Raw genomic sequence first — 24,369 nt, forward strand, 5'->3', positions numbered from 1 at the left:
TGTCAATATCCTTTACCCAGATATTAACATTGCTACAGTTGATTGGATTCCGAGCAGTCACGTCAGAGACGTCAGTGTTAGGTATATTTCTAATGCCAGAGCCCCAATGGAGTGACAAACAGAAACAACCAACACCGTGACAAGCCTCAAACACGTAAATCGCGTGCACGCGATGATACCTTTGGCAGTCTCCCTCGGAGCTCGTGACGTAAGCACGAGTGACTGCAAGCCTGTCAAAGGCACCTTCGCGTGCTTGCTGCACGTGTTGGAGGCTCGTCGGTTGTTTGTCGCTCTAGTGGGACTCGGGCACAATACCTCGCCACACAACGCGCAGTCGCGTGTCGTGCACATGGGGGAGTGTGGAAGCAGAGCAGAAGAGTGTGCTATTACGTCGAACCTGCCTGCACGTACTTTACAATGACTGTCATTAGATCTCTTGGGGGGGAATATAGCCGTGACGAAGTCGTGCGTCGAACGTGACGTGGTTAGACCCGTCTTGCTTTGCATTATGTATGAGGCATATGCATGGATAATTTAGATTAGTCTTCCTGGTGGCACCCGAGACCTTACGTCAGAGGACCTTCATGCATTCAGAGCGTTCCCTGCCTATAGTGAGTCATTAAGAGCCCATGAACAAGGAAAATGAATCCCTGCTCAGGGGTATCTTGCGGTGTTGGATAAAATACTCGATAAAAGTATTTAAGTTAAGTTACTAAATACCTGCGTCATAAAGTATTTAAAATACTACTCAAGTTAGTTTCACTGTAAAGTATCTTGAGTAGAGTACAAATACTTAGAAATGTATTTCAGTTACTTTTGAGGGTACTTCCGTATTGCTTAATTTGTATCGACGTCATTGACAACGACAATTATGCAGCTACGCAAATCTGGGTTAGCAGAAAGGTTTATTATCACGCAACAACCCAAAACGGGAAAAAGTATCGTATTTTATGCAGTCAGACTATAAAGAGCAAAATATTGTCACGAATGATAAATGATGAGGTGGCAAATAACTGAAGAAACTAAACGTTTAATGGGGAAAACTTGTTCCAAAAACAAAAGAGAGAAAGGCTAGCGTCGCAGGCGTCGATGTCGGCGAAACAGCAGAATCGACCGCTGGGGCGAGACTGACTCCGGACCGCCACTCGGAGCACCTTTTGTACCCGCGTGAGTTTCTGGAACATTCGGCGTAGAAAGTTCGGCGGGTAGGACATTCGTAACTCAACCAGACGACAAAATTAGCGAACTTACCAGGACGTCCAGTTGAAGAAGTAAATAAAAGAGAAGTCCGCTTTCTGGTATCGAACCCGGAGTCTCCGCGCGAGAGCCTCCAACGAGAGCCAAGCGCGGTAACCATTCGGCCACGCGCTCCCTGGGCAACGCACGTGGCAATATCACTGATAGATGTTACAAAACATTTCTGGGACAACAAGAGGTCGTTTTTGATATTGGGGGAGATCAGACCGTGGTGCCCCAAGCGGTTAACTAATAGATGGACGGAAACAACAAATGCAATGGCTCAGCGCTCGGCTGACTTAACCGAACGCGGCGTCAGCGTTCGGCTGGAGTTCGTGTCCTCTGGTGACGGGGAGGAGGGGCTCTTTTGTTACCACTCCGGCCTGCATGAACAATGCAGCATGCACCCTGCCCAGCTCAGCACAAAAGCCCAAGTGGGTCAAGTTCGCATCCTCTGACGACTGCTTTCGGGGGAGATCCGGCACTTAACGTCACTTCACTAATTGTTGGTGTTTTTTTCATTACACTATGCCCCGAGCTCTATTAAAAAAAAAAAAAAAAGATGACACGAACATGCCACAAGGCCTGTGGGCATGTGCATAGGCCTTGCGTTGGGTAAACACCGAGGTGTAGGGGTGACAAACGGGTCAGAGCGCTTCGCCAATAGTGGCATCGCTGAATATCACATCCTGCGGCGCACCTTAGACGCATCGTTTTACTAAAATTCATATTCCCTATACGGGGAGTTCACTATAAACGAACTTGGGACACGAATATGAGTGAATGGATTAAAAAGAGAACCCACGTAATAGCCACGGCAGTGGTAGCACCTTCTTCAAGTAGGTTGCGTTCAGAAAGGCACTCCGCGTTGGGCGGCGCTTTGTTGGGATTTTGAGAGGTCGTCCAGCTTGCAGTTCGTTTCCTGTACTGTTCTCTGCTTATCAATGTTCCCTTGCAGACAGTGTTCGCGAGAGCTATAAGTGCCGGACTGACAACACAGAAAAAAAAAATTATAAACCGCGACGTTTTGCTTTAGCGGGGTCAAATATACAAAAAGCAAAACAAAAATGTCTACCTTTTGGTGTGTGTCCACTTTTCATTTTCTTCTATTTGTTATTTCTTGACACTTAGGTCTGCACTGTTCTCGTAGGTCGTTTCCCGGTCTGCTTGCGCCTCCGGTTGGCATGTTTACTTCCGTAAAACCACACCTTTGGTTTAAGGATTTTTTGGGGGGAAACTCTATAGAAACAAAAGGTGCCTTTGGGAAGGCGCGGGGGGAGAACCTTCATTATACGAACTTTGGGATAAATATGAGTCACAGTCGGCAAAAAAGCGATATTTTCACGAGCTCAGTTAAAGTCACCGTAGCTAATCGGAGCTAGCAACATGATTCGGTTGCTCGAAACAATGTTCACGTCTGCTCGTGCCACGCCCACCCCACTTCATACCGAAAAACTGGGAAAATGGCGGAATGTCAAAAATGTATTTAAGATAATGAGTACAAGATACTCGGAATTGTAATTAAAATAGAGTATTAAATACTCTCCATCAAAGGTATTTGTAAGATACCAAGATACTCAAAAAAGTATTTAAGATACAGTATCTTGAGTAGAGTATTTGAGATAGGCACAAGTCTGGACTGTGTTGTCAGGTGACAAAATAAAAAGCGGTTAAAGGGGCCATGAAATGAATTTTGGGCTGCGATATATAATTTTAGATTGTAATCTTACTAATCGCACATCGTTTAGTAGGTCAAAAGAAAGAGGGTAGAAAGTAAAAAAAAAACTGCCTTTTCGGTACAGAAATCTGAAAATATAGCCCACTCTTTTGTACATCCCTACCTTTCGAAAGATCTGTCTTTTCACTATTATACATCCGCGATACCCACAATCTAAAAAAAATCCGTGCGTCTACTTTCCCGCACAACACTCGGAGAGCCAATCACCGCAACTCACGGAGGCAGCTCAGCGAATGACGATGCAAAAAACATGTTTAAAAAAAAAAAAAAAAAACGAAAAAAAAGTAGTCTGAGTTGTGACATTAAGCAATGCAAAATGTCACGCTCCATTGCTTAATGTCACAACTCAGACTGCGTTTTTTTATTTTTTATTTTTGTCAAAACATGTTTTGTCAGCGTCATTCGCTGAGCTGTTTCCGTAAGTTGCGGTGATTGGCTCTCTGAGTGTTGTGCGGAAAAGTAAATGCACGTTTTTTTTTATTTTTTTAGAGTGCAAAGCACGTCAGTCGACCCCCCAGCTCACGCATGGAACACAATCAGCGCGTCACTCCCGGACGTATGCGCCGTCAACTAACAATCTGTCAACGAATATTTTGATTCGCGTTTGTGGCCAATGAGTGCCGTCACGGTACTTACATTTGCGAATGACAAGTTCCGGTGCGCTTAAAAAGTACGGTGGAAGCTTGGAGTCATCGCACCAGTGCCCACGCACGTGACACGATCACGTGATTTTCTATTTCGCTTCAGAGTTGAGGATTAAATCTAAGCAAGAAGTAGAAAAATATTTTCATGGTCCCTTTAATGAGATGCGACGTATAAAAAATTAGAGGGGGGGGGGGCAATGTTATTTTTGTGTATATCGATCCTTATAAGAGCATAGAGCAAGGACCTGAAACACGCTGTCGCCGCTTGCCTCCTTTCGCGTGGAGGAGCTCCCGTAAACTCTCCACCTCCACTCACTTTCGTACGAAAATGAGTTAAGTTTGTCCGGAGTCGTGCCCAAAAGGCTGCCGCCATAGCGAAATAATGTCTGGAGGGAAGAAAGAAGGAAGGCAATAGCCCCTTCCCGGTCCTCACTGTTCCGACGTCAGTGTTGGCCTCTCTCTCTGTGAGGCAGCACGGAAAGGCGTCTCCAGCTTGTGCTATCGCGGGGGCGGCGGCTATTGGATCTAGCACATTCGCTGGACGTTCTAGTGGCCGCGGCTGGATCGAACTTTCAATCTAGACTACAGCATAGAAAATTCAGGGCGTGTCTAGAGCGTGTTCTCAGCCAATGAAAGTGCGCCATTAGCCGATAAGAAGGCCGAAGACCCAATCACGAAGAAGGAGGTGTGAACACAATAAACCGCACTTTGCGTTTCTGTCAGTGGCTCCAGCAGCTCCAGAGGTCGAAGCCGCGAACCTCAGTGCCGCCAAGATGGCTCCCTCTCGGTACAACTATGACTTCGTGTGAAACAGAAAACGTTTCCAAGTGAACCGTCAAGCCGTCGACACTGACGGCCGTGTTCTTTGCTTTTACTTTCAAGGGTTCACGGACGACTACGAGTACGAGACTGCGCAGAGGTTGCGCGAGGTCAACGCTCAGCTGCGGGCAGACAACACCCCGGTCGAGTCGAGCCGCGAGCGGAAGGTCAAGTTCCGAGACCCCATCGACGCCGTCGTCCGCTTCACGCCTGACGACGACGAGTCAGATGCCGAAGATGCCGACGACGACCCGGGGCTCGAACCGGAGCCAGCAGACGAAGCACCGACCGCGGCGCCGACAGAGAGCGGAGAAGTCGACGGCCTCTTGACGGCCGCTCCTGCACCGACCGGTGCGGGGAACGATCCCAGCGGGCTGAGGAACGGTCGGAGCGGTGACGACCTCCAGGAGACTGACGTGGACAGCGGACTCTCCAGCGACTACTGGAGGAGAGGCTCAGGCTCCAGCGAAGCCACCGACGAGGATAAGGTACGGCTCGTGCTTTGAACGAAAGCATGGCTGGTCTGGTGCGTGGGGAAGTTGTGACGGCCTGAAGCTGAGCTAGTTCGTGTGACATGCTTCCATGAATACCAGCTTCAGGCCGTCACAACTTACCTTTCTGGTTCTCTGAGCACACCGTTTCTCCAGAAGCGTGTGTCCTTGTTTTCTCCTCTCCTTCGCTTTGCCTCTACGTTCAGCTGGTATTCAAGTGAGCGTAGGGAATCCATGAATTCCGATGCAGTGCACGGTCTGACGGCGCTGAAAGCTGGAAAGTACTGCCATGATATTTAGATATTTAGGACTTCGCGGGTATATTTAGCTTCTACTGGCGTGCGCGTGAATGAAGCGTAAAAGGGCGATTTTAATCATACGGCGGAAACAGAAACTTAAAAGCTTAGGAAAAAATGAAGAAAAAAACACATAAATTGTAGTAGTTTTTGTTTCACTGTTTTTAACATTCACGGGCTCATATCATTCAGCTACCACTACCAATAAGCTGGCAGCAGTGTGCAGTCTACGTTTTCATTGGACTAACTGTCGGCCAAGCGGCACCACGCGCATTCTCAGTAGTTTATAGTTGGCTGGTACTGCGTCACTTCAAGCATTATATTGCTTGTTTCAAAATAAGCTAATTTTTCGAAATTATTTTGAAGAAGCACGCAAAAGTTTTGATATACTCGAATGTATGTTTGAGGTGTTTTCCAAACGTATTGTGGTTTTTACGAGGTGACAGTAATGTAGTGGTGTGAATTCACTTGGGCTGCTTCTGTTTTCGTTTCAAGTATAGTGTTAACTAGCAGAAAAATGAAAAGCGCCGCGCGCGGTCGCTTAAAATATTTTCGCAGAGCTCTCTACGATGTTTGCGTTACTTCAATATACAGGAGCCTCCTCATACGTGCCTAGCGTTCAATTGTAATATTAAACTTTACAGAAAAACAACATCATTAGATGGTGACTTTCAAGTTTGTTGGCGCGAATACTTGTTCCGCTTTGATTTTGTCCCATGCATCCATTCCCACAAAGATTGATTATATATATTAATTTTCACACATACGTGATAAAAGGGAGGAAATATTTCTTTAGAACGTTTGCTCACTTTGTTTTATATGGTTCCTCATTCGAGATTCTTTGTATCTTTTTACAGAACACATCATACAGTTTTGAGTCGGACAGCGATTCTGTGAGCGAAGATATATCGGAACTTTCGGACGATCGCGTAAGCAGCACGAACCAAACGAACGGATTCGAAGAGACACCTGGTGATGAATCTCCAGACAGACTCACGGGAAGCCCGGAATCAGAATCGTCGCCACACTCCGAAGACCGAGACTCGCGAAGTGCGACCAGCGTGAGTTCCGAACAGCTGACCTCAAACTCAGGGGCGTCAAAGCCAACTCAAAGTGTCTTCAAGAGTCCGTACGACTCAACACAAACTCAAAAGTCGAACGGTACCTCCGCGAAACAAAGTGTTCCAGGTGCCCAAAGTAGAATTCACCACCGTAGTTTGCTAGGCCAACCCATCTCCACAGTGGACGTGACAGGGAATACAGGGGCCAACTCAAGGCCTCACAAGTCGGCAAGACCTAAGACCGCATCGGGACCTCTTGCTAGGCCTAGGCCGTCTTCAGCATTGCCCGCGAGATTCACTGCGTCTCCTCCGTCGTCTGCGACGCAGACCACGAAGCAGAGGCTTCCGGAGTACCGCGGAAACCCTAGGTCTGTTTATGGACTACCTCGCGACATGAAGGCTGAACTGCTGAGCAGGAGGCGGCAGCAGAAGCTCCTGCAGGAGGAGAAAGAGCTGGAAGAGAAGAGGGAACGTGAGCTGCGCAAGCAAGAGGCTGAACGTGCATTCCAGGCTTGGGTCAGCAGGAAGCAAAGTCAACAGAGGGGAAGTCAATCTACGGACAGTTCTTCGAAAGAAGTGAGAGAGCGTGCTGGTTGTCGAACGCTTCTTTTTTATAACTTTTGCGGTTCCTTCTATTGGCGAGGAGATCGAACTAGAGGGGGCACTTCGTCCCGGTTGTCTTTCACAGGCCTCGGTGTTTACCCAACACAAGGCCTGTGAACTGGATTCTTTACATCAACTAGGGTTCCGTGTCTTCGGTAACTACCGATAAAGCCGGAAAATTAACCCCCGAGCCCGTTTGATCAAAATCGGGGAAAACCGGAAAACCCCGAATTGGGGCAGTCCTTGATTTAAGAAAAAAAGCTACAACTTTATTCTACGTTGACATATAATACGACCTCCACTGACGGGTCCGCGAGGCTGCTTTCTTCTTCAGGAACCACGCCCATTGCCTCGTTTCCTCCTCTTGTCGGTGCCGGTACGTTTTCTAGTATTTTGAGCTCGTGTTCTCTCGAGATTAGGGAATTACATACCCATATACTGTTTTCTTTAACATAAAGTCCAATCAAAGCTAATCTTTCTTTTTCTGGTCCGAGACTGAAAATCGATTACAAAAATACCTAATCCGTGGGCAAAAATAAACCTCTTAAAAGCACCCTCGAATTCGAATTAGAAGAAACCCTTAAAACACGGAACCCTAATCATAACGTTTACTTCTTAATATAAGTAAAAAAAGAAATAGATAGATATTTTTTTTATCTGCATCAAAAACTTGCATGGTTTAAATTACTTCAGATGGAAAAGTTACTTTATTTATCGCTATACTCGTTTTCACCTCATGAAAAGAGCAAGCTTTGCACATTGTTGATACGCCGAGCGAAGTAGTTCTTACAAGATTTGGTTGTCAGAGGAGGAAGCATTGCCTATGGCGTTTGGAACGTGTACGTCTTGACAAGATAACATATATCTGATCTAAACTGCACCTACATATATCTTAACTCTGCACATAAAGAGGGAAATTTGTAATACTCCGCGAGGAGTCTGTTCTTACTACGGTTCTTGAGATAAAAACGAGTGTAGATGTGTGTGTGTGTGTGTGTGCGTGCGCTCGTGCGTCTGTACGTGTGTGTGTGTGTGTATTTAATAATGACTGCCTGATATGGATCTTTCCCGCTTGATTATTCGTTCCTTTAAATGCAAAATAAATGCCCACGGGAAGCAAACACTGATAGACAAACGGTAAATAGAAAAGATGTTCAGTATTGTATTGAAGAAAAGTGTTTGATTTAAATCATCATAGCCAAATCGGCGCAATTGAAATCACGATTTAAATCATCTTGACTTTTATTCTTCACCCCCTTCTCAATTGACTACTTCTACAAAATCCGTCACCGCGCGCGTTGAATTCTGGGATCCTGTGGACCAGAAGCGGAGCGCGTACGGATTTTGCTTCCCACTGAATCTCACAATCCATAATGTGGCATTACGCCCCAATGAGGCGCTTCGAGTTCTGGAATAAGTCTATACGGAGCGCAAGTTCGTCTGCTTCTTTTGCAAGGGTTGTGGTGACGTCAAAACGCCGAGCTCTCATTGGCTCTGATGGAAGGATAGTAGGTAGACCTCAAGGCAGCTTGCTTTGAGGTCTACCCACGATCCTTCAATCAGAACCAATCAAAGCTCGGCCTTTTGACGCCACCCCAACCCCCGCAAAAGAAGCAGACGAACTTGCGCTCCGCTTTGAGGCATTGGCATATCCTCCTCTATACTGACAAAGCCTGGCAGATCGTCACGAGAAGCGGCCGCCGAAATGAAAAAGGTGGATCGGCCGTCAACGAATGAGAGGAGAGCCACGTGACTGGCGCCCCGCTGCGGCGAGACGCTGAAACACACTCCCGAGCGAATAAAAGTTTTACAGGTGCTCGCCGCTGCAAAAGCTGTGCGCTGACGTCCAGGTTCCCCGAGAAATGACTCTTTGATGCTCAGTGCTACCAGATTCTCGCGCTCCTAATCTGCGACCGGGCACTATATGGCTCCGTCGTCGAACTGCCAGGCTTTGTAAGTATAAAGAAGGCTATGAAATTGGATACGCGTCGTCTTCCATAAGACGGGACTGGTGCTATCGAGCTTCATTGATTGAGACGCAGCCGAACGCTGAGTAAGAGCTGTGCGTCAGGAAAATAATTCTCTTGTCCCTGAGAGTTTTTCCAGAGAGCCTAGATTTAAGAGAGGGAGCAACTCAAACCATGGAGAGCGTTTGCAGTTTAATGACGGGCACCTCGTGGGCAGACTGATGCTCATGCGCATGCGACCGTTGCCACGCGGCGAGGAGGAGAGCGGCGCTGGAGATGCTGAGCAAAACTTGGAGACGCAAAACGCGGCCCATGAACCACGTGACCCTGATTGAGCTGCTGGAAATACTATCAAATCTAGGCACACTACTCTCTCATGGTTTAGATCAACGTTACTAAACCCTCAGTTGAGAAGCTCACCGTTGAAACCTGGGCCGCTGGCATCCACCGAGACCACCGTGACCGAGACCGAGCTAAATACGACAACAGCGCCACTGTTCACCATTTGTCTTTACTGTGGTCACCTTGGGCTTTTAGAAAGCATGTTTTTGCGTAAAAACCAACGGAAAAAACTTGTTTTGTAGAAACTTTTATCGGAGTTTAGTACAGAATGAAGGGCGCGTGATGTTTTCTAAAATCTTTAGTTTGCAAGGTTTTGCGGGACAATTAATATTGTTTTTATACAACCATGTCTCATCGGTGACTTCAGATAGCGCGTGCCGACCTAGGTGCATCCTAACTTCGCTAATAATTCGCGGTGCGTCCGCTTGGGAGACGGGGGTGGCGCCCCTGAAACCGCTTCCATGGACCGTATTTGTTTGCACTTCCTTGAGTGACCGCTGCGGAAGAAATGGCGGCGTTGCGATCGCCATTAGCTCGGTTCTCGAATACGGATCGGGGCCACTTTTTCAGAGCAGGCTTCATGGCAGTTTCCTAACTCAGTGTTTCTAGTAACGTTGGTTTAGACTAAAGTCCTTTGATACTTCGTTTTACATGTAACAAGAACCGTACAAATGACAAAGCCCATTCCGCTGGAACAAAATGGCGTCATTCAGTTCAGTCGTCTGTTGTGCGCCGCGATTCGCTTCCTAAAACCTGAAGCGTCACGCAGTCGGCGCTTCAAAGGATGTCGCTGTGCTTGTAGGAAGCCCTTATGTAGGAACTTTAGACTAGATCGGCTGCACGGCCGCTTTTTTCAGCCCAGGTCCGGCCCGGGCCTGGCGCCATGATTACTTACCCGCCCGAGCCCGACCCAGGTGTTCGAAACCAAGCCCAGGCCCGGCCCGAACACGATCAATATCTATGTTACCTGGCCCGCCATCTTTTAGAACGGGCCTGCACACCCGAATTCAATGTCCTGTTGCCTAAATTTCGCCGAGTGGAGCACGAACGTATTGGACAACGTAATTTTACGTTGTCCAAGGCACCCCCAGCAACCGCTGGGGGTGAATTGCGGGTACGCAACGCAAGCACCGGCTTCTTTGCAGCAGATGTGCATGGGCGGAGCAATAACGGACTTTCGGGATTTCTTTCCTCTCGTTCCGTCTACTTTACTTAGTCATTACCATATATAGACCAGGTTAATGCCATTTTAGATTCTACTCTGTCCTTATCCTCAGCATTGTCCTTTGTGGAGGCTCGTCAACGCCCGTTTTAGTATTTCGGTAAGACAAGAAAAGGTCAGCAATGGCGTCTGTAAACTGGCGCGTGTGCAAAGCGTCTATAGGCTATGCCATGGCGCCACGGGCCTTGCTTCGCACGCGGATCTGTCGGCTCGGGGGAGAGGAGGATTGTTTGCGCTTCGGAAGGTTGATACGTTCGTGTTTCCTCTTCCGCCTTCTCGAATAAGTCTCTCGGTGCAGCGAAAGGCGCAGGCAGACGCCGCGCTAACCGCGCTAACCACAGCGCAACGGGCAGTGGCGTCTGTCAGGGACGTTCGCTGCACTGGGTCTACTGGGAAACCAGGAGTTTGAAGGAAAAAATTATGCGACTCAGCCCCAGCTAAATGCTGGGGCTGAGTCGCAGCCCCAGCATTTAGCGCTGGGGCTGCGACTCAGCGAAGGATGGGAATTCCAACTTCGCAACTGTCCGGTTCTCCCGGACGACGGCAGTTTCGGATGCAGCCACCACGGCTTCCCTCGATCGCATGCTATTTTCTTCGAAGAGCCAATCTTTTCTCCCGGGCGTCGACAGTTTCGTGCAAATGGCGTCATCGCTGCGCCTCTGTTTTACATTGTGCGTACGTTGTGCCACCGCCATTGTTGCTCGATCCCCCCCCTCTCCCGCTCCCGCGGCGCGTCATTGGATGCGTGCCAGAAGAATCTTTCCCCCTTGTAAAAGGGAAAGTGGACGAACGAGCGAACGAACGGAACGAAAGTGCACGGCGGCAGCTGCGCACCGCGCCGTGGCTTCACGAAACCAGCCCAGTTCAGTTCTCCAGTCCAAACCAAACCACGACCGTCCAAACGAAACCCATCAGGGCAATAAATGCTAACGTATTAAAAACAATAACCTCCCGCAACGCGGACCGCCTCGTCTCTGCAAGGCGAGATTAGTAGGATGGCTCTTCCGGGTTACCCCTAAGCTGAGACTGCAGCGAAAGCTACGTCCTCGTTTAACTAGTCATAGGCCTCTCTTTCGCTGCGTCATCACGCTCCCGCCATACCCACGCGCGGAGAGCCGAGTCAGGCGATAAGAGGGAGGCGGCTGATTGGTCCGGGCCAGGTCAGGCCCACCAAAAACCCGCCGGGCCCGGGTTTTCGGGTGAGCCCGAGCCCTTGCAATACTCGAGTCTAGTATAAACCCCTAGACATAGATAAAATAACGGACAAGACGACGCGGGTTTTGTGTCGTCTTATTTTCTTTTTCCGTGTCTGAGAATTTGAGTGATGCTGGTTCCATTACTCCGTTTACCCCTAAGCTGACAGTGCGGTGGGAGCGACATGCTCGCAGGACCAATCAGCTGCTCTCCTTTCATCACCTGACCCTGCTTTTCAGTGCATGGGTATGGGCGGGAGCGTGATCAGGTGGTCAAAGATAGGCGCACAATTGGTCCAACAAACGCGTAGCTTCCACCGCCTTCTCAGATTAGCGGCGAACGGAGTAAACCCATTGAGTGCAGCCAAAGCTGTGCTGACCAAACTTGCGTCTCTGCCTCGTGGGCAGGACGAAGTGGTGAGCCGAGCCGTGGCCCAGGCCGAGTCCCAAGGGGCCTTCGAGGCCTGGCTGGAGCGTAAGCGGCAGCAGCAGCGCGACGAAGAGCTGCGCCGGAGGCTGCGCGACCTCGAGCTGTCGGCCACCGCCAGGCCCAAGGCGAGCAGGGAAGAGGCCCAGGCCGCCTACGTCAGGTACGCCTCCTCCTCGGGGCTCCTCTCTATGCGATTTCAGCCTCGAAACTATATGCTGTCCACAATCCATTCATGTTTTCTTTAAAACCAGCCGATAAAATCACACCGTGCACAGAGAAAGTTGCAACTTTCACCGAATGTGTATTTAGGTGGTGGATTTTACCTTATGAAACTTCAAGGTGTGGCTACCTTCCTGCGAGAAATGAGACCAAGAAACTTGCCGGGCTCAACGGCAGCCTTTTTCGCAGACGACCATTAAAAGTTCAGGGGGAAGCTCCTCTCACCTCTTTCCACGTTACCAGAGCGAACGCTGAAGAGGAGGCGACCTCCCCTTCGGCGTTCGCCTTTCAGTTCGTTGCTCTCAGAAAGTAATGCCATTACTTCGCAATTACTGTACTTTGAATGCTACCTTCTTTAAGGATATTGACGTGACAACACTTTTTACACCGAAATATACCTGCGTAATTATCATCTGGCCGTTTATAATAATACCATTTTGCGCAATGGACCTTTTCCTAGAAGCGTTCTGCGCACGCGCGAGCGCCCGATGCCTAGCGGCGGAAGTCGGACCGAAAAATCGAGGAAATTCGGAATGAGCCTGTGGATAAGCGAGTAGAACAGGTAATTGCAGCATACATATAATTGGGTTACACAAAAAAAGAAAGTGGATGCAAGGAAAAATACAACGATTGGGTGGACGCCACGGATGCCCATCTTTAAGCTCGCGTTGGACACGCGCCGCAGCTCGGAGAGCGAAGAAACTGGTAGCGTAGCTCCCGGCCGGTATCGATTGGTAGCGCAGGTAGGTCACTTTCTCGATCTTTAGTTCGTGCAGCCACCGCCTGGTGCCGTCGGTATGTGGAAAAGGTCCATTGTTTCACTGACTTCATTAATGGGACGCGGAGCTGAGTTCCGAGTACAATACGGATCAGACGGTCTATTATTTTGCAGCACCACAAATACGTGCTCTTTTTATCGTGGCACTTCAAGATAAGCGGCTTTTTGTTAGTAATTCAAAGAATCTGGCTTGAACGTTTAACTGTTCTGGAAATGACCCACATGAGTCAACCGTGTTAAAATATCCAATGCATCACAGTCGCATAATTTTTATTATTTTCCCTTCATCGTGCGAATAGAGAACAATCGTTTGTGGGGCATCTTCGATGCCCTTGTACACGGGAGCTGTGGCCTCGACAGCTGCCTAGCCCTGCGCCCATGGTCGTCGGCCCGTTGGCGTAGTCTCAGTGCTTTCGGAGCCCCACAATTTGACAGAATAGGTACCCTTTTCAAAAGTGCGCGCCACGTTTGAATCACGAGCTTCCTGCGGAAGAAATGGTGACCGCCAATGCCCCTTGATGGGGTCTTGAAAAGGGTCTATTATTTACCTGAACGACTTTATAAACGAACGCTCGTTCTTCAATACAGTAGCTGTGATCGTAATGAAAACTTAGACATTGCGGAGATTTAAATGTAATAAAAGTCAATACTGAAGCCTCGATAAAAGCAGTGAAGTCAATACTGAAGCCTCGATAAAAACATGGCCGCGAGGCTCGGTACTGATTGCTTTTGAGGGTGGAGGAGGGGGGAATGGGGGGGGGGGGGGGGGTTGGGTCGAGAGGCCATCTCAGCACAAAGGAGTTTGTGCCAGGTGGGAACCGAGCCCAGACCATTTAGATCATTTTAAGCGAGTGCCTTTCCAGCATGGAGCGACAGATCGCCGTGAGTTGAAGTGCTGTTCGTCGGAAAAGCCCTGCGGGGTATCCGCTCCGCGTCCAGTAGGCAGCAACTTGACACGCCAGTCGCTAAACTAACCGATGAGCGCCGAGAGCTTAGACGCCACACGTTTCACGTGCAAAGTAATTGTTTAGCAATTTGCTACGCATTTTTCTTTTGCTTCAAAATTAGGTTTTATGTTGTACGATAGTCGTGCAGGCTTAGCACTAGGGAGTTTTCGTAGACGGTGCTTTCCCCTCCGCTAAGCCCCCCGGAACGAGGAAGCCGCTACTGCGCCTGCGCGCCGATGGCCTTGACTGTAGAGTTCTGGGTGTCGCCGCGAGTTTCGGAGATCGTTGCGGGACGGCGGAAACGATCTACGAAAACTCCCCATTGTCTGTGATGAACCGGACGTAACCTTCACACGCCGCTTCGGATAGCGGCGTAATGGCAGGGTTCTCTTTAGAGCAGTCCTATATGCGTATATATCCCGGGGCGTGTTCGAGGATCGTCAACTAAGCAGCATTCAGTAGCAGACACGCAAGCTCTCTCATCGTATGCCCTTCAGGCGCCAATCCATGTTCTTCTCACGATGTGCGAGGATCGTTTCCGAACCTATCGATCCTTCGTCTGTAAAGGGCCACCCACACTAGCGAGAAAACGCGCGTGGCACGCCGATCGCGGCAAGTAACAAAATGTCGCCGAAGCACAGTCAGCGCCACGAGCGCGTGCAGAGACACGCCCTTTATCTTCCCGCTTAACCGATTTATCGGCGCGCCGGGCGCGTTTTCTCGCTAGTGTGGGCGGCCCTTAAGACGGCAGATCGTTACGGGACTCAGCGATACCGCCCCTTCTGTGTTCCTTCACAACGCTGACTGAATCGTCAGTTCAGTCTTTGATGTCTGGCGTCCTGTAATGAGCCCCGTCCTTCTTTTGACGACGACTTGGACACCGACTGACTGTTAGGCCCTTCAAAGCACTCACGCCCAGCGGTTGTTCCGCAGCCGAAGGCTGCGTTCCCGTTCGTTCCCGTTCTCTCCTCTTTCAATGCCCTATTTCGCCCTCCTTTCCCGTCGGCGCATACATAGTTCATTCTACAGCTGGGCATCGGACTAACGACGCTCGATCCCTCTTGATGGTGAAAACTATACTGTTGCCAGTTAGTATTTCAAGCTTTATTTGAAATCGCAGGGTTTTCTGACCTCTCCAGCAGCCTCATTCACATGGTGCGATTTTACTTGCGAATTCGCAGCTGCGACGTCGGGCAGCGCAACTTTCTCCAAGCTTTTTTTTTTTTTTTTTTTTTTACGTCGCAATTGTGATACTAGGGACTTTTAGCAAATCGTTACCGCGTTCCACGTACCGCACTACCAGAGCCTGTGAAGCACGCTCGGGTGATACCGTGACCACAGGGCGTGCGCTTAACAGCATGCTTCAAAGGTTCTGGTAGTGCAGTACGCGGAATACCGTAACGGTTTGCTAAAAGTCCCCATTGAATGTAAAATTGCACTATGTAAATCAGACTTAATAGATAGTTTTAGTAGTTGGTTCCGATACCTCCGATAACGATACGATGCAAGCGCAAAGGCGTCGGAGGAGCATCGGGTACCGCTATCGAAGTTATCGGAAAGATCTACTAACTCTCTTACGTTAAAACAATCCGCAACCGAGCAAAACGATATCGTCTGAGCTTCCTGGAACACTACACACTAAGAAATGTTTCACACTGAAAAGTGCACAAAGGGTGTTCCGCTATTCGCCGAGATACGACCACGTGAGGAGCAGACTCAAATGTCGTGCAGGAAAGTAGACGCTGCAGGCGCCCCGGCGTAGTATACGTTCCACTGCTTTTGAGCGCGCCGCGTTGTTAGAACGCGCGGCGCCGCTATTCGCCGCATTCAATCACGAGAGGAGCAGGATCAACCACAGCCGGACTGGAAGCGCGCACTCTCTTTCTCTTCTTACGGCCTTTGCAATCGCCCGGGAGTCAATGCCATTTTTCTCCGTATGTAGTTCACTTGCTTGCCGCCAGGGGCGCAACCGTCCCACCCCACTCGGAGAGTTCCTTCGAGCTGCTTTGCGTTGGTGTTCGAGCTTCGTAGGTTGTTTTGGCAACGGTTTATTGAACTTCGCTCTGATTTAAGTCACTCTACCGACAGGCAGTGTCGTCAGCAAACTGCGTTCCCCTGTGACATGGACGGCACCTCTAGCTGTTCTTGTCTGACCCCTAGCACGCGGTTGTTCGGAAAACGCGGCCACGGTCTGCTGCTGGGTTCCATTATGTCAGCCGAATTATTTTGCAACAAGCTCCTCGGAATACTTCTGATTAACCATGCAAAGACGGTCAAGGACAAAAGCGAAAAACCAGCTGGATATGTGCACAAGCCCCCGAGGAAGCACTTTAGGCTGTAATATGCACTGTGCGAAAATTGTATAGACTACTACACCCTCGTCTAGAGTAGCTGACCGACTTCATATGCGGCCTATGAAATGATGATGCAGACCACGACAATAGATCAATTGGGACTGCTTACATGTCACGAGAGTGTACGAATTATTTATCGTTTAAAGTTCCTCCACGTAGAAGCGGTCTTTCTCCTCCTGTTCTTGAGTTGCAACAGAAGTCCTGGAGGTAAAGACGAGTATAGTTTTTCCGCAATTGCATTCGCCGTCTCTACTTACCACATTTTGCTCCCGAATCTGTCGGAGATGTGCGTCAAATATTCACAGTTTTGGTCTCATCAGAAGCGGATTAGATAGTGGCTGAGGGTCTAAACGTAAGGACCAGGTGTCAAAGGCTATAAAAATCTCGGCCGCAAGTTGTGACAGCACTGAGATACACTGTCAGACGTGCTCTGTGCAAACGGCAAAGGGTAGCCCAGGGGTTAGAGCGCCTTACCAGGGGTTAGGGTGCCTACATGTCTGTCTGTCTCAGGGTGAAGACATCCATTGTTGCCCTGAATGTGCCAGCGCGTGACGCGCTCATGCAGTCAGTGCGTGCCATGGGCGGCATAATGGCGTCTATGCATTAGCCAAAGCTACGCGCTCGAGCTGAGTGAGACCGGATAGCGCGCACTTCAAAATGCATAAAAAAACGATTGGGTGGAAGAATGGCCGAGATGTCACCACAAGCAAAAGCGCGCGTGTGTATGAAGGCACTCTACCAGGGGTCAGAGCCGTTTATACTGAGAGAGTTTGGCCTTCTTAAGGAGATTTTGACAGTCTGACAACCAAAGCAGCGTAGTCTGACAACCGGGGGATGATTACTTCCGTCCGCCATATTGTGGCTCTGACTCATAGGAACTCTACGCGATTTCTCAGGAATGAACAAGACAAAGAAGTAACGCCATATTGTGTTATCGCGAAATCCGCTTGTTCTAGCGGCCAACAAGCTCCGCCCATCGGCCAAACTCTCTCAGTATAAACGGCTCTGCCAGGGGTGAGGTGACAGCGCCCCCCCGCAAATTGCGGCGGGAGGTGGCGATTGCCCCAACTGCAAAGGCCGTAAGAAGAAAAAGAGAGCGCGCGCTTCCAGTCCGGCCGTGGATCAACATGCCGTGCAGGAAAGACGGCGCTACGGTGATGAACGCGCAACTCTGGCTCCCGTAACACCCATGGCTACACCCTCTCAGCACCTTTGTTCTGTCTATTCCCTTTCTCGTATAGAAAGAGCGCATTTCTTTGCAGAAATAGGGGCGTGTCGCGATGTTCGATCACGTTTTAAGTATAAAAATAGGTCGCGCGACGATTCTTGAATTTTGGCTCATTATTGCGGGAATTTTTTCTGTCACATATAAAATGAAGAACATGAAACAATATTTTTTTTGCGTGCGATAGTTCTTATAAAAGAAAGCAAATTTATGACAAATCGCTAGGAAATTGTGTTGCGTACGTGAAACGTTCTATCATCACAAACTTTTAGCGACACTGTGTTTCCAGACGCCAGACGCCTACGTTGCCGATGCTCCTCATCAGATAGTTTAATACGTACCATGTGTACATTTGATAATTGTTCCTAGAATGAAGACCTGCTACCGCTAATCGGGCAGATAAACGGTCCATACTCTCAAGGTCCTAGCTCTCACTCGATGCGCACAGGTGGTCCAGCTCCTCCTTGCCTACACCTCTGGTCATATGACCGCCCCGTCAACCAATCAGCGTTGAGCGCCTCACTCCTCCTCTCCCACCCGTCAACCAATCAGTGTCGAGCCTCGCGGCCACGCTTTTATACAGGCCTCACTTTTGGGCTTCACGAAATGCCAAGCACTTAGCCGAAGAACGTTTCACGTTTAAATCAGGTCGGAATACCCCCCAGCTCATACCGTCTTTGAGTGAAATGGCCAGGGACGTTACTCGCAGCACCACGTTCGGTTTTATCTTCGGGACTCCCAGCCTTTGCTTCGCGGTTGTTCACTTTTCAAGGTCCGATTTCCGCTTAGCATCGTGGAAGGTCGCGGCGACCGATCGAGACAAAAGACGGTTTGCCACGGGAGAGATGGGGAGGCTAACGACGGAGAGAAAATGGCTTTGTTGACTTCCGATAGACGGCGGCACATATACTTCCGCACTCCGAATGACGTTACACCGTAGTTCTAATGACCGCCACGCGCGGCTAAAATGTATATTATATATGTACAATTTTTTTTTTATTTCTTGCGATTACGCAGCGAAGTTGCAGCAATTGGAGGAAGGTTAATGAACAAAATGTAATGGCGCAAACGAGCTGGTGTACATTGCACATGGTTGAAAAAAACCCGAGACCGCGGCTAAAAGACAACACTAAAAAGTTTATAAAAAGCTCTAGAGACTTTTTAGTGTTGTGTCGTTTACCCGCAGTCTCGGGGTTTTTTCAACCACGAGGAAGGTGGCGTTTTCTCTCACTTGTGCCAATAAAAAAAAAAAAAAAAAAAGAGTACAAGCTCCGAATTTCTTTAGGTTGACTTGGCACCTCAAAAGGGGAACTCAAAAATCTCTTCAGTGGTCTACTAATGACACGTAAGAAAGATTAGCGGGTATCGGTATGTTTGACGCGGAATTGTGTGGCGCCTTTCTGCGTCGAAAACTCGATAAGTTTACGTCCGGGATTCATTATAAGGTTTAGTGTATGAGTAGTTCTTGCACCCCGATAACGACATTCGATAATAACGCAATGCATGCGCAAAGGCGCTGGCGGAGTGTCGGATCTTGTTATAGGAGTTATTGGAATGATCTACTCACCTCTATAATATCACCGCTCTTTCGCAAAAATAGCACATGCTACAAACACGTCTAAGCGTGAACGTGCGAAGCGCCCCAGTAACACTGGCGTGCGGAAGCAGTCAGTGTTTTAATTCTCTTGTTACGTTAAATAGATATTTTATTTTCTAACCGAACTATACGGAGCGTGTTTGTTGCACGCGGAAGTTTGTCCGGCTGTTCACGCTCACATCGCCTATAGGATTTTGCATGCGATAGTGCTCGCTCCACGCGTGTAATGTAATTATGTCGTGTGTTTGTCTAGCCAGCGGGAAGTTAGTGAGCCACAATGGACGTCTCTTGCAGGGGCGGATCCAGACCTCCATTTTAGGGGGGGGGGGGGGGGGGGGGCGGTTCTTCGGTGTAAAACGGCGGGGGAGGGGGGGGGGGGAGTGTTTAAATTTTTTGTGGGGTTATCGTTTTTACTAAACTCTGATAACAAAATATAGATGTTGAGAGCTTTTAAATCGGTTTACCTGTCGGGGATGAACTCTTTGAATTAAAACCTTTCGGGTGACCACGCTAGAGGTAAGTATCTAGAAAATTGAGGTGGCACAATCCTTTCTGAACACCATAACGCAAGGAATTTTGTAGTTCATAGGAAACGGGATTACTCCATTCGCGTGGCAGCGCGCTAGGAAAAGAAAAAGAAGTTTAACTACTGGGGATGATTGTTTGGTGCTATAGCGGCTGTGACAATTGCATAGAGTGTAACTTGATGGCTCAGATATCCCCGGCGGGGCTACAACTTTTGGGCTTCTTTTGCTTGAATATCTATATATTCTCGTTACACCTGCAGAGCATGTACGGAGAGCCAACCTTTGCCAACTATACGGAGGAAGCTCATGCAGCTAATGACAATGCGAAAAATGTTTTAATCTAAAACTCGGCTGTTTTTTTAGATTAAGCTTGCAATAGTAGTAAAAACTTTATATTCAGTGCCAAAATGCGGAACGTGGTTTTAAAACATACTTTTCATTGTCGCCGGTTGCTTCAATGGAGCGAGTACGTTGCAAACAAGCGCCAAAAATGGCCCGGCGGCTTCGACGCTGCTCGCGGCGTCAAAACACTGTTGACGCAGCGAGCGAAACGAACGCTGCCAGGCAAGTTCGTCGGTTGTTCGCCGTATATTTGGAATGTCCAGAGCGCAGCACATGCGGCACTGCCAACCCAAACTCGTGTTTTCGCGTGTTCTGGATGCAACTCGAGAGAACGGAAGCGAATAATTGTTGAATATTTTTGAAAGCATGTTGCAGTTCGGCAACTATAACTTTTAAACCTAGACAAGACATTAAACCAGCAATGGATCCTTCCAAATTATATTTAATTGCACTTCGCCTGGATATTTTCTGTATGGAAGGAACACTTACTTGTTTCTGGGTAGTTAGCTCATTCATCAGGGTCGAGAGGACAGGTGCAGAGATATGATGGGGCAGAGCGCTTGTCCGGTCGGCGAACCTCAACTGGGTTAAAGGCCGATCACGACTGCAGCATGCATGTTTGGGAGTCGGTGTTCACTCGAACGGGCACAGGCACTCTCTATTTAATTTATGTATAGTCGCATCTTTGAAAGGGCTCGTTTTCCCCAAGTCCCTGGTAGGGAATTCGAAGCCGCAGTTGCAAACCAGCAAGCCCCGCCTCTGTTCCGTTCGACACACACATATTCGCTCCTGCAAAGCCGCGCGAAAGCTCTGCCATCAATCCACAGAAGCCGCGTTTAACTCGAAAAGTAAAGACGGCGCCAAGGGGAGACAAGGGGTAGCGGGCGCCTTTCCTAAAATCTGTCCCGACACCCCAAGTTGAAACGGCATTGTATACAAATAAATGCCTACTGCGTCGGCTTGAGGACCCCGTGTAAGCAGCCTCCAGCATTTAGACTGCTCGTACCGTTTATCTTTCTTTTATTAGCTTCCCGCCACGAGAAGTCGCACCGCAGGCAGCATGAAGCCCATTAGAGGAAACATCTCCCCCTCCTGGCGCCGTCGGCTTCTTTCTGTATTCCGCGCTGCGGCGCTGATCCTGCAGTGAGGGATGGAGGAGAGGACGAAAGCGGGCTTACGTTTAAGCCAAGGTCGTGGGGAAGGCCGGAGCGTCTTCAGGAGACGCTCAGACCCAGACTACACTGTACCCAGAGCATTTGCTTCCTCTCTCAGTTGAGAAGAAAAGCAATTGGTCACCTGGTTGTACCAGCTGCATCCCCCTCCCCCCTGGAACGTCTCCTCCTGGTACGTCCCCTCCGCACTTCCCTTGGCAATGAACACACCGTGCCAATAAGACACCTTTAGTGAGCCCGTGGGCGACAGCATCTCAAAGCAAGCCAAAAAAGACATTCCAAAAGACAAGCCCAGAACCACGAAGAAACCATCAAACGAAAAGTGATGAAAAGGCGGCCGCTAGAGAGGAAGGATAGTCGGCTGTGTATAGGATCGTACCCTTGTGGAAGGCTGCTCGGCGTCTGCGTTTGGGAGCTTTCAGGGCATAAATTTGTCGCAGACAACCTCCAAAGAGAGAGAGGGAGCTAGAGAGAGAGAGAAAGGGGACTAGATATGTTGAAGGTATCTTCCCCCCGTGCTCGACGTGCTGGCCTTGTTTGGAAGTGTGCCTGCAGTCGAGGACCCTGATATTTGGGCGCGCCTCCCCACTGTCTCTCCACTTCGAAACCCCTGGCGCCGTCCCTACCGGGAAGACGTACCGTGACCTTGACGGAGATAAACTCCACTTTGGAAGCGCCCAGCAGGCGCGTCCACCCACCGCTGTTTTAATATTTTGTCCCTCGCGTCGATTGCTTACGTTCTTTCTTCAAGCTGACGAAGAACCCCGGGGGGGGGGGGGGGGGGTTGCCTGGCGAGGCGTTTGGGGGGGGGGGGGGCGATCGCCCCCACCGCCCCCCCCCCCCTTAAATCCGCCACTGGTCTCTTGTCTCCGCTGATTAGAAATTTAGCTAACGCAGTACCACAAGCTGCTATAGCCTGGCGTCACGTATCGTGTATCACGCAGTAGTGATACACGAACGCACCTGATGCTCATCCAGATCGAAGCAGGCAGGGTAGCTTATTGAACCCAGGTTCTTTGGGGTTTGCCACCGATCCCCTCTTTCTTGTGCAACGAAGAAAGGTATGGGAGCCGAGCGCACGTCCGCCTTGAGCGCCGATCAAGGCCGTGCATATGCTCCCTCCGGTTCTACTGAATTTCCCCTCAAAGTTGTCCCCACATATACTGCTCCAACACACCAATGAAAAAAGCGGAAGTTGAATTTGTATTATCTGACGCAGAGGAGGCGTCGGCGGAACCGCAAATAGCTGCGTGTCAGATTGATTTGGCGTACGGAACGTCTTTTGTCAAGCGAGAATCGTGGCTCCATGTTGATTCGTAAATATCTCAAATCTGAAAAGAAAATCTAACACATTCGGCCACCGACCCCCCTTTCCACCCGTGTCATTAAGCCGGGCACGCACTGCTCATACGTCATGTACAAAAGACAGTCTGCATAGAGATTCGAACGCGAGTCATTACGAGATCCGTGCTGCGAATGCCGCGTGGCAAAGAGTTCATGGAGAAACTTGACACGTGGCGTTCGAACCACGGATATCGAGGAGACTAATGTCTGCAGACTGCCTTTTGTATGATGTATGGGCAGTGTGACCACGGCCTGGAACGACTGTTTCCGAGCGCGTCCTCTTTGTCCCCGCAGATGGCTGCGTCGGAAGCGCGAGGAAGAGAGGAAGCGCCGGCTCTCATCCCGCGGCCCGGACCGGAGGCAGGCCGCCCTGTCGGCCAGGTCTCTGCGGGCGCTGGAACTGTACCTGCAGAGCGACGAGTTCTGCCGCTATCCCGAGTTGGTCCTCTAGCCCACGTGTGGACGTCACGAAAACCCGTTCTGAGAGTGACAGTAAAGAAGACGTGCAACGTTTTCGAACGAGGCACGCGACCTTTTTGATTGTTATTTTTGGTTTAGTCCGTCAAACAATGAAATATTCTCAGAATGTTCCAACTCACCAACATCTGCAGTGCTGAAAAAAAGGCACGGGGCTCCAGAGCGTGGCTTTAGAACGTGCATGCCTTCGATGTGCCAGTGCTCGAAGAAACTAACCACTCTGCAGCACGAAGCTCGAACGCCTTTGTCCGCAGTGTAGATATTGGTAAGTTGCAGTATACTTTTCAGTATACTTCTATGCATCTGGACTTCATAACAATGAAATCGAGCGCAGACAAAGATTGGATACGACTGCTGCGTCAGCGCTCGGCTGAGCCTTGAGTCCAGTGAACGCGCCGAAGGAACGCTCGGCGTCGGGCCCAATCATCTGCCCGTGACTGCATATCGCCATCCAAACAGTGTTTATCTATTTGTTTTACCCTAAAGCAGTGGTTTCAAACTCTATTGAATGTGAGCGCCAGTTAGATACACTGAAAAGGTCGAGGGCCAACGTGAGTGGAGAGGCTTCAAAAGATTTAAAGTGAAGAGACATCGTGCTTTATGCTTTTTGTAAACTCACACTTTAGCCAGTGACATTTTTAGATTTAATTTGTTTCTATAACTACTTTGGGCCCTAACATAACGTGATAATGGGAATTCGGATGACATCGTCCCGCTTATGGGCTGGAATTTTTAAAAGAACAAGAGAGCAAGTGCACTGTCTTGTCCGTTGCCTAATTTACTCAGAAATTAATCAAGCTAAACAAGTATCTGAAACCAATCAGTTAATTTGACAGTTTGTACCTTCCTGACGATTTTTATTAGGACACTCTGAACGAAAAAAGTCAGAGTGCAGGCAAGCTGGTTTAAGTTGAACATGATTGTAAACCTGAGACTGGGGCAGAAAAGAGAACACAACAGAAGGTAGAAAAAGAGAAGGCAACGTCTCAATTGAGACGTTGCCTCCTCTTTTTCTACCTTCTAAATATCACCATGAAAAGACATGTGTATTCGTTCAGTTCAGAGTTGAACATGATTGTAAACCTGAGACTGGGGCAGAAAAGAGAACACAACGTTGTGTTCTCTTTTCTGCCCCAGTCTCAGGTTTACAATCATGTTCAACTCTGAACGAATACACATGTCTTTTCATGGTGATATTTTTTTCAAGGCGAGAACCCAGAGATCGTAGCTTTATCTCTGGCAGTTACTCCTGCTGATCGAGTTCGCACAGCCGAGATACATCCTTCAACGAATACCTCGCGCTTGCAGCCTTTGAATTGTTTAACATTACAAAAAAATAAAAAAA

General features: G+C 49.1%; 1 protein-coding gene across 1 annotated transcript in view; it reads left to right on the plus strand.

Moving 5' to 3' along the window:
• LOC8026177 (serine/arginine repetitive matrix protein 1) overlaps positions 1-23,363 on the plus strand; it is a 44,828-nt gene extending 21,465 nt beyond the window's left edge. Inside the window, exons 3-6 of the mRNA XM_042291453.1 lie at positions 4,501-4,925; positions 6,082-6,861; positions 12,021-12,202; positions 22,842-23,363. Coding sequence (XP_042147387.1) covers positions 4,501-4,925; positions 6,082-6,861; positions 12,021-12,202; positions 22,842-22,998 — 1,544 coding nt within the window. The 3' untranslated portion in view covers positions 22,999-23,363. The remainder of the gene's footprint in view (positions 1-4,500; positions 4,926-6,081; positions 6,862-12,020; positions 12,203-22,841) is intronic.
• Positions 23,364-24,369: the final 1,006 nt, after the last annotated feature.

The sequence above is a fragment of the Ixodes scapularis genome, unplaced genomic scaffold, assembly GCF_016920785.2.
Source record: "Ixodes scapularis isolate PalLabHiFi unplaced genomic scaffold, ASM1692078v2 PGA_scaffold2__306_contigs__length_199485367, whole genome shotgun sequence".
Lineage (NCBI taxonomy): Eukaryota > Metazoa > Arthropoda > Arachnida > Ixodida > Ixodidae > Ixodes > Ixodes scapularis.